This window comes from Oncorhynchus mykiss, chromosome 26 (genome assembly GCF_057628025.1).
Source record: "Oncorhynchus mykiss isolate SJ-2025 chromosome 26, ASM5762802v1, whole genome shotgun sequence".
Classification (NCBI taxonomy): domain Eukaryota; kingdom Metazoa; phylum Chordata; class Actinopteri; order Salmoniformes; family Salmonidae; genus Oncorhynchus; species Oncorhynchus mykiss.
The window spans coordinates 16,027,533-16,042,068 of NC_143047.1; the positions used below are offsets into that span (position 1 = coordinate 16,027,533).

Sequence of the window (14,536 nt, forward strand, 5' to 3'; positions counted from 1 at the left end):
CGAGCCAGAGCCCAGAGACTTCCCCTCCCCTCCTCCACTAGGAGGTTTGTAGTGGCAGCCAATAGGAAGATTATTATGCTCCTCCCCCTTCTCCTCCCTCCTCTAGACCGGGGTTGCGTGGTTGCCAAAGCTGGCCCGCCGTGGGGGAGGGAGGTAGTGAGGGGAGCTTCCTCACTACCCAAGGCTGCCTGCCTGCGCTCTCTGATGACACATCCTGCTTGAGCCTCCCTCTATGTCCTTGAGAAATGGACCCTTGGGTTGGTTGCTCTGTTAACAAATACACTAAATGATTATACTAGTAAAGAGCTAGTGGTTGTTATAGTGTAGTGCAGCAGTAGTCAAGCCGTTGTTCAGCTCATCTTTGTTTGCCACGATTATATACTTTGTCCTCTTCTGTTTAGCTATTGTTTTTTTCTTCCACCCGATAGGATTGCTGAAGATTAAACCTTATTAATTTCCTTGCTTTGGTTTGAATGACAGGACAGCAGTTATTTGGAAGTCAGTGATTGGACATGTAAAAATGTATGTTGTTCAAATTTCCTTTATACATTCAACCTCATATTTGTATAATCTCATGATAATTTCAAGGTTACATCACTCTTTTCGTATCCAAGTGCCTTCCCGAATCAATTTGTACTGTTTAAAGAACCTTGTTGCTGTCAATATCAAATTGAGTGCTACTGTATGAATTAGGCATAATGATAATACAGTCAGGTTCAGGAAGTTATCAAGTGCCAGTGGTTCCAAACCAAAGATGCTTTGGTGCTGGTCATCACCTTAACGATCATTACTTCCACAAATCCAGGTAGTCTAGCGGGTAAGCGTGTTGGGCCAGTAACCCAAATCCCTAAAACGACTAGTTGAAAAATCTGTCAACGTGCCTTATTTGCACCTGTAAGTTGCTCTGGATAAGAGCGTCTGCTAAAATGTAAATGTAGTGTCATTATGATTATCTATCATCTCAAAATGGGCGCGGGAACAAGAGGTACTAGGCCTGAGACTAATCATCATTCTAATTTTACAGACTTCATTTTGTGAGAATATTTTAAGTGAGTTTTTTTAAGCCCATCTATTGTACGGTAACAACAGAACCAAAGACAGATACAGGGTTTAGTGTTGCAGGTATTTTCCTGCCGCTCCATGTCGTGTTTCTTTATGTATTTGTGTTGTTGTTGTCTTCTGTTCCAGCCCCAACTCCCACGCACGTCCGCCACTCAGTCTGTGTGTGGGGAACAGTCAGTACAGTTACAGTTCTGCTATAGTGTTGAGCCCCAGTTCAATGATAAGGGGTTGCTGTCTCTCTGTGTGTTTCAGAGCCCAAGATCAATGCGTCAGATCAGATCATCCTGCCCTCGGAGACAAAAGGGCCCCCTATCACCCTGCAGTGTAGCCTGACCAACGCCCACGAAGGCCAACAAGAGAGCTTCTGGATGAAGAACGGAGTGGAGATCGCAGACACACGGAACGAGCAGAAGAACACAGAGTACATGTGAGTCCTTACTTATTCTGTAGTTCTCTTACTAGAGCATTCAACAAAGCCTTTCTAATTGTCACACAGACTATCAACACTAAGACCAATCACCCTGAGATGGAAATAAGAGCCATGTTGCCAAGTCCTTTAGTGAAAACAGTTGTTGGGCAGCTCCATCCCTTGCAGGGCATAGCCATCAGAGCAGCCTCTGAGCTTAGAGCAGAGCAACCAGTTCCTGTACTGCACAACACCCCCATAGACATCTCCCAGACTCTCCCCAGCCAGGCGCGGATGGCTACATGAGGAGACCACTGGGCAGCTCCTTTCCTGTCACATTACATTTCAGTACTCTATTAATGGCTGACCCCAGAACAGACAGCCCCGTCCTAACCTCTCCTCTCTCCTGGCTGCCTAAAACACAGCACAGTGCTAACAATGTACGCTAAGGACTTCCACACAACATGCATCATTGGGTGATGTACAGTGATAGACAACAGAATTAGATTTTTTTTTTATTTTTGACTGAGCTCAAGTTACGGAGTAACTGGTATTTTGTGGTTTGTTGCAGAATCAAGAAACCAAGGTCAGACGACGCAGGGGAGTACATGTGTGTTTACACGTTTGAAATGGCTCCCAACGCCAACGCCACTATTGAGGTAAAAGGTAAGACTCCGACCACCTGATCTCACTCACGGTATAAACAAATGACAGATACTCTGTTGATTTTTATAATTCATCAATACTGTCACTTTCATTTGACCCTCTGCCATACCTAAGAGAGAGATACAGTTCTCCTATGAGGGATCTGATGGATAACACAATCTAGAGCTACTTCCTGTGAACAGATCCCCTTCCAGTGACAGACGTTGAGATGTTGGTCCGGTGATGTGTTTTGGTGTTGACAGGCTGGTCTCTGGAGGCTGCTGTCACTCATTGAGAGGACAGGGCAGGACAGGCCAGCTGAAGGGAGGGTCTGAGTCCTGTCTTCTCTGCTCTCTCTGTACACTCGATTCACACAGACTTCCTTCAGGCTACTGTCTCCTCTGTAGACACTGGTCAACAGTGATTTACTTGATTTATTCGTCAGATTATTATTAAGATTTTGCACCAGTTACCACATATAATTGGCACAGGACCAAGGGTATCGTATTTGTGTCGCATTTGTTATATTTTTAAGGGTAACTGACGATAATTAGTGATAATGTGTCAAATAATGTGGCTTATTCTGTACCATATATGTTGGATAACATCGTTTCACATTTGAAAGCACATATTCATAATTGTTAGGATCATTCATTGACGTGAAAGACGCTTATAGAAAAACTAAAACCATAGCGAGATAGAAGTTGACAGCTCACCCTTCAAGTGGAATAAGGGATTTTACTCTGGGTGAGAAAGGACTTGCAAAACCCTGTTCTAGAGAAGCTTGCCTGCACGTACAGTGTTAAGCCAATTTGTTGTGACATTGCTATGGTTGTGCATAGTGAGCTTGCCATTGACTGTTATGCCTGCCTGGCTGTATTAAGCGCTAGCTGCCTGCGTGGTTGGTTGGTTGCGTAACGCGTGTGATGACCGTGTATGCTCTGCAGCTCTGCTGCTTCCTCCACCCTGAGATGACAGGCCTCATCTCCAATCAAACCTCAGCGTCCTGACCCTAGGGCCGTGTGAAGGGAGGTAGGCAGGCAGGCAGCCAGGGAGGCTTGCTGCCCCTGGCTGTTAGAGCCTGTACAACACACCGTTTCCTGGACATACAAACACCATGGCAGCACTGCCTCTCAACATTATTGTTTACTGACTGGGAGTATTAACTGAATTGTTGACAAACGCTGTTAGTCGTATTTTGGATGCTAATGTCTTGGTTTAGAGGAAGCACTGGCACGACAATCATTTTTGAGATAGATTTAGATACATTTGCAGGCTTTCCTGTTAATTATTACAGTTAAGGACCGATTGAGGAATAGGCTCAATAAAAGCTACAGCGAATGATCATTCTAAGCAGAAATACATGAAAGTTGTGACCAACTGCATCCAATTAGTCTTGCCCTGCCTTATACAAGGGCACTGAGTCCCATACCATTAAACCCATACTCGGTCGTACCACCAGGTCCCATACATTAAGCATGGTAGAGGGGCCGAGCCTGTGTGCTCTCTGCTCCTGGCAGCCGAGCTCTGAGCTCCCCCCAGCTGCAGTGTCCTTGTCGCTCCCATCTCTCCAGCTCTCAGCTCAGAGCAAGGCAACAGATGGAGGCTTGTGTGATGGTGGTGTGGGATTAAGGTTCAGAATCCGCTCCCAGCCATTTGTAATGGCAGGACTTTGTTGTCCACGATGATACAGTAAGCTGCTGTCCTGAGCATGCATATTTTGCGCATCCCAATTATCCTTCGTATTTTTACATATCCCATTTTGTTGTGTGCTATCTACGCATTTTTTAAAGAGATAATTCCACATGCCCTGTTGATTGAATCAAATCAATTATGAATTTTGCAGATCTAGATTTCTTTCAGATTCCTATTTTTTGTCAAACGCACAGTAAGGGCCACAGGATAATGTGTCATATAATTCTTTATACCACGACATTGTTGAATACTTGTTTCTGATTGGCTTGAAGGGCATTTTAGAGCATGCATTATTTTTCTATAAAGTACAGTATATTTGCACGGTAGAATTCAATGGCTATAGTGTTTGAGCTGCTTTTGAAAGCAAAAGTCGAATTGAAAACATTATTGGCATCGTTTCATTCCATTTTTACAATAGTAAGCTAGGACTGAATGTTTGGTTAGTAAACTTGCAAGCTGCTCCAGTGGATGTTGAACACATTTCTACCTGCAAATTAACACATTTCTAGAAGTAAATGTGTTAAATTATAGCCATGGTATGCAAGGGATAATCAACTCGTGGCTCTATGCTTTCTCTGTAAAATAATTCAACTTTGTTAGTTCCACTCCACACGATCATCAACTTTGAGCTCAAATGCTCTTTACATTCAGTGGAGAGATGGGAGGTATCAAAAACAGTAAATAGAAATGGGACCTAATCGCCTTTCTCTATATATTTCTGACACACAGGCAGACAGACACATCCACACAGCAGCACTGTAGATCAGTAATCACACAAGCTGTTGGGGGTGTGAAATGGAAGATTTCTGCCTGTTTTGGCACCACTCAGAGGGCAGTCAGTCTCCATGCTGTCAGTCAATCACAGTGGAAGTGAGCTGGGGATAACGAAGACAGAGATAAACGTGGCCCCTCCCCCACTAGCCAGCGAGCACGTGTGCACCATAGTTACAGTAGGAAGGATGATGTCACTTTGAGCTCAAGCCACTGCTGCTCAATCATCCTCCATGACAACGGCCGCTGCCGCGCTGCAGAAAACGCTGCAGCACCAGGCCAGCCTCTCCCCTGATCCTGCTTAATTGCATGGAAGGAATTACCGTAATTTCAAGGATTAGCAAAAGGCTGTGGCAGTTGTCTCCCGGCTCCAGAGCCGAGTTAAACAGAGGATTCTGCCTGAAAACCCAGGGTGTCGCTGGGTTGGAGAATCTCACCTTTGAGAAAGTCTGTCACTTGTTGACTATGAACTGAAACTCTGCAAGATATGTAGGCCTACACCATCAAAGGGCAGACTTGGAAGTAAGCCACAGCAAACCATGAGCTCTACCTTTTAAAGAAACTTGAAAATTGAAAAAAGCAGCTAAATGTGTCCCTGCCTCGATCACTGTTGTGATAAAGCATTGATTCCAGTGTAAGTCCCTCTTCAGGGAAGTCAGGGCCTCAGCTAAATCATGGAACAATTCCCCAAATCCTTTCTTAATTTACCATCACTTTCATGTACATCTTAATGTTAGTTACCAAAATCAAAATGGGTCCCGACAGACTTGACTATATCATCTGATGTCTTGTTATTAAGAGAAGCCGATGAGGAACGACTTTGACACAAACATAGAACGTCTTGCATAAAATGTTTTTATTCAAATGCATTTCACTCCCTTTTCCCCTTGTTTTAGCGGCACCTGAGATCACGGGCCACAAGCGCAGTGACAATAAGAACGAGGGGCAGAGTGCTCTGTTGTACTGTAAGTCTGTGGGCTACCCCTTTCCCATCTGGACATGGCGTAAACTGGATGGCTCAAACTACATGGTACGTGTCCTCTTCCTTGGCTCTATATAATGCTAGATCAGGGGAACCCAAACTTTCTTAGCCCACGACCCCATTTTGATATCTGAAAATGTTCGCGATCCCAACCATGTGAAAAGAATTATGTCATTAACAGCCAATGTTTACTTTTTAATTTGGGGCTTTGGCAGTCAATTGAAAAGCATTCAACAGTAGTTCTGATTGACGGTGAGTTGAGAAGACATACTTTTAATGTGGGGCTATGACAATCAATTGCAAATTAGTCTGACATAATGTATCTTATCTCACCACCACTAATGATATGGGTGTGCTTAATGAATGCTGTGTCGGAGCTTCTCAAAGTCAGGGGGCGTGGTCGACCGTGCGCACCTCATATCTGCTGTCACATCCAACCTGGATCAATATTTGGTTATAATGCAGACGAGAGCACTGATGGTGGTTTCAAAACAACTGGGAACTCTGAAAAATACGAGGTCGAATCAGGTCGGAAAGTTGGACCCGAGTTCCCGAGTTCGAATTCTGAGTTGGATGATCGTTCAAAATTATTTTTCCCAGTCGGAGCTCGGTTTTCTCCCCGAATTCCCAGTTGCCTTGATTGCACTGAAGTCGGAAGTCAGAGATTTCCGAGTTCCCAGTTGTTTTGAACGCGGCATTAATGCTCAGTGGAGACGGCAGAGTATTATTCCCTTTGAGTAAGGAACCAAAACTCCTCCTCAGTGACCGTGAATGCATTCGGTCACGACAGCTCGATCAGCTGTTCGATATCACACCAGCATGTCAACTGAGCCAGAATCACAGTCAAACGGATTAGGAAGTAGGTCCGAAAGTGCTCTTCCAAGCATTGGAGGTGAGTAGTCATCACTCATGTGGGACACTTACTGATGCTGTTTTCTGTTAGACACATGCACAGCGAAGGGAAGGGGGCATGGTTTGTGTTTGAAAGACTCTCTCTCCAATAAGAATTATTTCCTCTGAATCCACTGATTTGGTCACTCATCTGTAGAAGGATTTTGTATTTCCTATGCATGCTTGCGTTCAGTTTGGTCAGTTTGGTCAGTTTCCCAAATATGTCTGTTACATAGGCAAAGTCAACCAAGTCTGTTTTTTGTTGTTGTGAATGACAATTGTTCCTCTCTCAATGCAAAGAAAAAAGTTCAACCACCAAGCCTCGTGTGAAATAGAACCCTGTAATGCTCTGATCCCATATCTCCACATAGTTTAGCGAACAGGTGTGCGCGCAGTGGATGTGGTTTGATGTATACTGAACAAAAATCTAAATGCAACATGTAAAGTGTTGGTCCCATGTTTCATGAGCTGAAATAAAAGACAATGTCCATACGCACAAAAAGTGTATTTCTCTCAAATGCAGAGATAATCCATCCACCTGACAGGTGTGGCATATCAATAAGTTGATTAAACTACATGATCATTACACATGTGCACCTTGTGCCGGGGACAATAAAAGGCCACTCTAAAATGTGCAGTTTTCTCACACAACATGCCACAGATGGATGTCTCATGTTTTGAGGGAGCGTACAATTGGCATGCTGATGTACAGTAACAGTGTTGCTTCTGTTCCTCTCCTCACCCCTACTTGGGCTTGAACCAGGGACCCTCTGCACACATCAACAACTGCCTCCCACGTAGCATCGTAACCTATTGCTCCACAAAGGTTACGGCCCTTGCCATACAATGCGTCCATATGGCAGAGGGAGACACATTCATAACTAGAGTGCAGAGGCCTGCCCTCCGTCCCGCCATAGATGGAGCCCCATCTGTGCAAAAGCCCACCATTCGATCCCATGGAATCTGTTTTTCGTCAATATAGCCAAGCAGCACGCTGAACATCCTCTGTGCTGTTTCATGCTCGGAAATCGTGAGACAGAACAATATGTCCTTGTGAATAGCATCCCCTGACGTGTATAGCGAACAAAACTCATGCATGGCCATCTCGGCCCTCACAGCTAGCGTCCATTTAGAGAGCATTAGCTGGGGAGTTTGAGTTGTTCAGTCAGTATTCTCTTAATGGCTAGCAAAAGCATAAATTCTTTAGCAGTGTTATCTGACAAAGGTATTGATGTGAGTTTCTGTGCCTCTGCCTCCCCACGCATTGTTTTCACCTTATCAATTGCGGCCAGTAATATCAAAGTCTCTGCAATAGTGTGTGGTTTCATAGCACAGAGGGCCTAGTCATTCACCGTGGGAATGATTCAGGTGCAACGGTCAAGTGCAGTCTTTTCCCATGATCTAAGGGGGCTTTCTGGTTGAATTTTAGATTGGAATCTTTTTAATTTAGATTAAGGTTAACCACATTACAATGATTTTGAGATACAAAGATGATATTATAAAATACATGTATTTTTTGATACATTTTTTCCCAGATTTTTAAAAATCTCCCTCGACCCCATTTTCATATCAGGTGACCCCGCATGGACCCTAGTTTGGGAACCGCTGTGCTAAACTACTGTGATCACTGTCTGGAATGTGATCGTAAAATTGTCTGTAACATAGAAATAATTGATATGCTAATTTACCCTCCTCCTCTAGGAAATCGACAACTCCTCTGGTCGCTTCTTCATCACCAACAAAGACAACTACACAGAGCTGAACATCATCAACCTGAACCGCACCTCGGACCCTGGTGAATACCAGTGCAACGCTACCAACCACATTGGCACCAAGTCCATGTCGTCCATCCTGCGGGTGCGCAGCCACCTGGCACCCCTCTGGCCCTTCCTGGGGGTGCTAGCGGAGATCATCATCCTGGTGGTCATCATCGTAGTGTATGAAAAACGCAAGAGGCCAGACGATGTGTTGGACGGTAAGACAACGTTAAATCTAGTATTATATTGTATCTCTTTGGGGAGACAAGACAACCTCTCGCCATGTTGTCATCGTCAGGCCTGTTTGATTATAATACTGGTCAGCGTTACTGGATGCTCTCATTGAAATGACTGTATAGTATGTAAAAGGGTTCTCGATCTCACCTGAAAGAGACCAACATGCTAGCAGCGGCAGGGGAGTATGTACTGATTCAAGCAGTACTTGTGGCCATGGGGTAAAATCAGGGAGGAAGAGGGAATTATGACCCAGGAAATAGGCTGCTGTTCCTAGAACAATACAAAGACATTCTCACTCCAGTTAAACAATGATTCAAATATCTGATTATGGGGCTGCACTCGGCTAGAAGTTCAACAGCCATCAAGAACCAATTCAAACAGGGTTCCTCTACCATCAGCACACACATTAATTACACTGTTACCAAGTGAACATGTTGCGGAGGCTATAAACACGGTGCTGAATATTCATGACGCTGACTCTGCTGTGTTAGCAGTAGCAGCGGAGACCCACTGTGAATAATTGACCTCTGTCGGGGGACACGCTCCCTGGATGCTCCGTCAGTACTGAGAAGGGAGACAGAGACACCGCTGGCTGTCACACAACGCAGCGCCACACATTAGCTGCATAATAATATGACCTTTAGAGATGCTCCACATTAGTAAACCAGGAGGGGGTCCACAGCTAACCTTTTAAATGAAAGGGTTGAAGTGCCGTTGCGGTCTCGCTAATGATGATAACCAGGGACCATTTTATCACCCATCTGGAGAACTGATCAATTCATTTCATTGACAATAATTTGAGACAGGGAATCAGGGGAAGTTTGATGTGTTAATTTGGCTTTGTCCTACAAGTTCTGCCTATGGCTGAGGGCTTAAAGTAGAGCATCGAAAATCCCTGTTACCTACTCCAATCAAAGCCCTTTACATCCACAGGTAAGTTATCCTCAAAGTTGCCTACGTTGGTAACTACTATTTACTACTTTTACAGAGTAATATCTGTCCTAATAACAAAACCACTTGATAACATACAATAATATAAACTGTTAAATCTAGGTTTAAAAGTGTCCAAGTCAAACAAAGGCATAATAATTTGAGTGTAGAGTCAAAGCCAAAAAGGCCGTTGAGGCTTCACCCACCCATGGTTCTATCAACTTTATTCAGGATATCAACAAGATATGAATTCATTGGTTACTGACTTCTTTCCCCCTCTCTCCAAATGGCATCAATATCTAAACGGTTGGTAAGTGAGAGATCTTGCATGTTTTCAGAGAATGATTTTTTTGATTTGATCCGTTTCTACTACAGTCCATCCAGACGACCATGTCAACACCCGTCTATCAGATTATTTGACTACAAGTTGTTTGGCGTCTTTGCAAAGACAATATATATGTTGAAATTATGTATTTCTTCCATTCATATTCATTTCCATTAAGAGGGGCCAACGCAGTATGACATGTTTTCTCCTGTATAGGTGGTGGTCTCTGATGTTTAAAACATATATTGCTATCAGCCTACTGAAATGCACTGCTATGTTTATAGCTGTATACATTTTATACCAGTCTTCTTCACTCGTCTTATATAGGAGTGTTCAATCACTCAAACCGCCCCACACACGAGGAGAGATAGTATGCACTCTAGGTTCCCCAAGGCACTGATATACTGTAGATGCTATCATTAAAAAAAAACAAAGACTGGGTAGATTAAAAAGATAAATTATGCATACTCCTATTTCTGAAGTCTGAATTGTGTATGCACTGTATAATCCTTCCCATGATGGTTTCAGCGTTAAATATTGTTACACTGCAGTACACGATTAAACAGAAATGATGTAAAGTCACCAATAAAGTAAGCATTGGCTTTGTGTACAGTGTGAAGACAGTGTAGTGCTTTGACAAACACCAACCAATCTCCTGCACCCGTAGGCAAGGCCTCTAGTTTGGCAAGGGTTTATGTACTGGAGGAGGGGGAGAGAGAAACTCACTTTGGTGTAGAACGGGTTGGCAACAGCGTGATATTTTGTTTGCCCCCCAACGAGTAGATGAAGGTAGATTATCTGCCATATTCATATCAAGTGAATCAGAGATGCAGAACACTGCATCACTTGTGCTAATAGCCAGCTCTGAAATCTCCTTTTAGTATCCTCTATCCCCAAGAGCTTTGTTATATGTAGGTGTACATTATGAATTCTGTCTTCATGATGGCTAAATTGTGTATCAACACTGATAAATGCACTGCCAAGTGATCCAAAGCAAAGGTTGAGTTTTTTTGGAAAGCAAATACATTTTTAAAGAACTTGTTGTGAGGTTTCCACTTTCTTTTAGTGTGTGGGATCATTAGGGAACAACCAGGAAAAATGACACTAGGCAAAATGTAGGACGGCAGGTAGCCTAGCGTTTAAGAGCGTGAAGCCGTTAACCAAAAGGTCGCTGGTTTGAATCCCTGAACTGACTAGGTGAAAAGTCACTCTGGATAAGCGTGTCTGCTAAATGACTAAACTGTAAAAACGTAATGGAGAGCATATCAACCCATTGGCATACAATAATAACTTGCTGAATACATTGATCTTACCCTGGCTATACTCTTAATATTCTCCACACTGTAAAAGTCAGGGTTTTTGTTTGTTTGCAATTTCATGACTTGAATCACATATTCGAAACATTATCTTTGCCCGACTGGATAACTCTGCACCCAGGGGCTAGTTGTAAGTGAACTCAGATGGTAGTGTAAGGGTGGGAAAAGGTGGGGATTGGGCACGTACAAACAGACGTGCCCCCTCTGTCCCCAAGACTGTCTCACAGGCAGCCATGCTGTCCCGTCTCACATTGTGACCACCATACCCCCCATTTAACTGCCAATGGCATGCTGCTGCTTTCTGGGCCCGTATTCATAAAGCGTCTCATAGTTTAGTGCTGATCTAGGATCAGGTCACCCCTTTCTATATAATCTTATGGATTATGATCTAAAAGGCTCAACTGATCCTACATCAGCACTTCTACTCTGAAATGGTTACGTGCCCCAGATCTCTGGTTGCATGCTACTGAACACACTTTCACTCTCCATGCATACTATACTGACCTACTGACCCATTCTTTCTTGTGTGTGGTCAAACACATGCCACTGTGGCACCTTGAAAGAGTGGTTATCTGTACTAACTAGCTAATCACTAATGTGCGATGATGTCCACTGACACTGCATGCTGCTGTGTAATTCAACTCTACACTAAAAACATGATTCTACTAAAACATTTTTTTTTTTGCTCATTTATGTACACATAAAGCCTGCTTTCACAACTCAGAGCTTTTATTGTCAGACTCTGTCAAATTAAAAATGCAGACCTGGAGACTTAAAAAAGTTCACTTTATTCCTATAACTTCGGCATTCTGTAATGACAACTGGAACTTGGGAACAACCCATGCAAAAGACCCATACCGCGGGATCCACAAGGGAACTTGAAGAAAACCGGAACATTGAAGATGTTAACATCAGTTGCAAATTTGCAATAGTTCACACTGACGTGATGTGACTAACTTTTAAACTGCTAGTCATGTAACAATCATTTAATTGAATCCATTTGGTATTTAATTACAGTTAAGATGTCAACATCAACATTTGAAAGAAAATATGGGAGCAGTGTGTTGGACACTTCTGAGGGACGACCATGTTGTCTCATATTCCATTGTTTTTGTGCTCTTTCCCCTCTTCTCTCCCCTTGTGACGAAGATGATGAGCCAGCCGCACCAACGTAAGTATGATAAATATTCTGTTCTCTCGAGACTACAATAAAAACAATATACATACGGTACATTCGAAAAGTATTCAGACCCCTTGACTTCCCCCACATTTTTCTACAGCCTTATTCTAAAATTGAACCACACACAATACTCCATAATGACAAAGCAAAAACAGTTTTTTATACATTATTCCAAATGTATAAAAAGAAAACTGAAATATCACATAGGTATTCAGACCCTTTACTCAGTACATTGTAGAAGCACCTTTGGCAGCGATTACAGCCTTGAGTCTTCTTAGCAGACCTGTATTTGGGGAGTTTCTCCCATTCTTCTCTGCAGATCCTCTCAAGCTCTGTCAGGTTGGATGGGGAGTGTTGCTGCACAGCTATTTTTAGGTCTCTACAGAGATGTTCTATCGGGTTCAAGTCTGGGCTCTGGCTGGGCCACTCAAGGATATTCAGAGACTTGTCCCAAAGCCACTCCTGTGTTGTCATGGCTGTGTGCTTAGGGTCGTTGTCCTGTTGGAAGGTGAACCTTTGCCCCCAGTCTGAGATCCTGAGCAGGTTTTCATCAAGGATCTCTCTGTACTTTGCTCTGTTCAGCTTTCCCTCGATCCTGACTAGTCTCCCAGTCCCTGCCACTGAAAAACATACCCACAGCATAATGCTGCCACCACAATGTTTCACTGTAGGGATGGTGTCAGTTTTCCTCCAGATGGGACGCTTGGCATTCAGGCCAAAGAGTTCAATCTAACATCAGACCAGAGAATTTTGTTTCTCATGGTCAGAGTCCTTTAGGTGCCTTTTAGCAAACTCCAAGCGAGCTGTCGTGCATTTTACTGAGGTGTGGCTTCCATCTGGCCACTCTACCATAAAAGCCTGATTGGTGGAGTGCTGCAGAGATGGCTGTCCTTCTGGAAGGTTCTCCCATCTCCGGAGGAACATCGGGTTCTTGGTCACCTCCCTGACCAAGGCCCTTCTCCCCCAAGAAACTGAAGATCTCGTGCACCGCTATGTACTATTCCCTTCACAGAACAGCGCAAACTGGCTCTAACCAGAATAGAAAGAGGAATGGGAGGCCGCAAAACACCAGTCTCAACATCAACATTGAAGAGGCGACTCCGGGATGCTGGCCTTCTAGGCAGAGTTGCAAAGAAAATCCATATCTCAGACTGGCCAATAAAAATAAAATATTAAGATGGGCAAAAGAACACAGACACTGGACAGAGAAACTCTGCCTAGAAGGCCAGCATCCCGGAGTCGCCTGTTCACTGTTGACGTTGAGACTGGTGTTTTGCGGGTACTATTTCATGAAGCTACCAGTTGAGGACTTGTGAGGCATCTGTTTCTCAAACTAAACACTAATGTACTTGTCATCTTGCTCAGTTGTGCAAAGGGGCCTCCCATTCCTCTTTCTATTCTGGTTAGAGCCCGTTTGCACTGTTCTGTGAAGGGAGTAGTACATAGCGTTGCACGAGATCTTCAGTTTCTTGGCAATTTCTCCCATGGAATAGCCTTCATTTCTCAGAACAAGAATAGACTGATGAGTTTTAGAAAGTTATTTGTTTTTGGCCATTTGAGCCTCTAATCAAACCCACAAATGCTGATGCTCAAGATATTCAACAAGTCTTTAAGAAGGACAGTTTTATTGCTTGTTTCATCAGCACAAACATTTTCAGCTGTGCTAACATAATTGCAAAACTGTTTTCTAATGATTAAAATGGCTGCAATCCCGTTAACGGGATGATATGACAACAGCCAGTGAAAGTGCAGGGCACCAAATTCAAAACAACAGAAATCTCATAATTAAAATTCCTCAAACATACATGTATCTTATACCGTTTTAAAGGTAATCTTGTTGTTAATCTCACCACAGTGTCCGATTTCAAATAGGCTTTACAGAGAAAGAACCACAAATGGTTATGTTAGGTGACCACCAACTCAAAGAAAAATTCTGCCATTTTTCCAGCCAAAGAGAGGAGTCACAAAAAGCACAAATAGAGATAAAATGAATCACTAACCTTTGATGATCTTCATCAGATGACACTCATAGGACTTCATGTTACACAATACATGTATGTTTTGTTTGATAAAGTTCATTTTCATGTTTAAAAAAATCTCAGTATACATTGACGCGTTACGTTATCTAGTTTCAAAAACATCCAGTGATATTGCAGAGAGCCACATAATTTTACAGAAAAACTCATTATATATGTCGATAAATACAATTGTTAGACATGGAAATATAGATATACCTCTCCTTAATGCAACCGCTGTGTCAGATTTCAAAAAAACTTTACGGAAAAAGCAAACCATGCAATAATCTGAGACGGCGCTCAGAAAAGAAATGGGCCTCTGTA

General features: G+C 43.2%; 1 protein-coding gene across 2 annotated transcripts in view; it reads left to right on the forward strand.

Annotated features, from left to right (window-relative positions):
- LOC110506465 (neuroplastin) overlaps window positions 1-14,536 on the forward strand; it is a 36,145-nt gene that overhangs the window by 20,077 nt on the left and 1,532 nt on the right. For both annotated transcript variants that reach the window (XM_036963306.2, XM_036963308.2), the window contains 5 exons: window positions 1,315-1,489; window positions 2,040-2,134; window positions 5,476-5,609; window positions 8,154-8,427; window positions 12,167-12,188. In XM_036963306.2, the coding sequence (XP_036819201.1) occupies window positions 1,315-1,489; window positions 2,040-2,134; window positions 5,476-5,609; window positions 8,154-8,427; window positions 12,167-12,188 (700 nt within the window). The remainder of the gene's footprint in view (window positions 1-1,314; window positions 1,490-2,039; window positions 2,135-5,475; window positions 5,610-8,153; window positions 8,428-12,166; window positions 12,189-14,536) is intronic.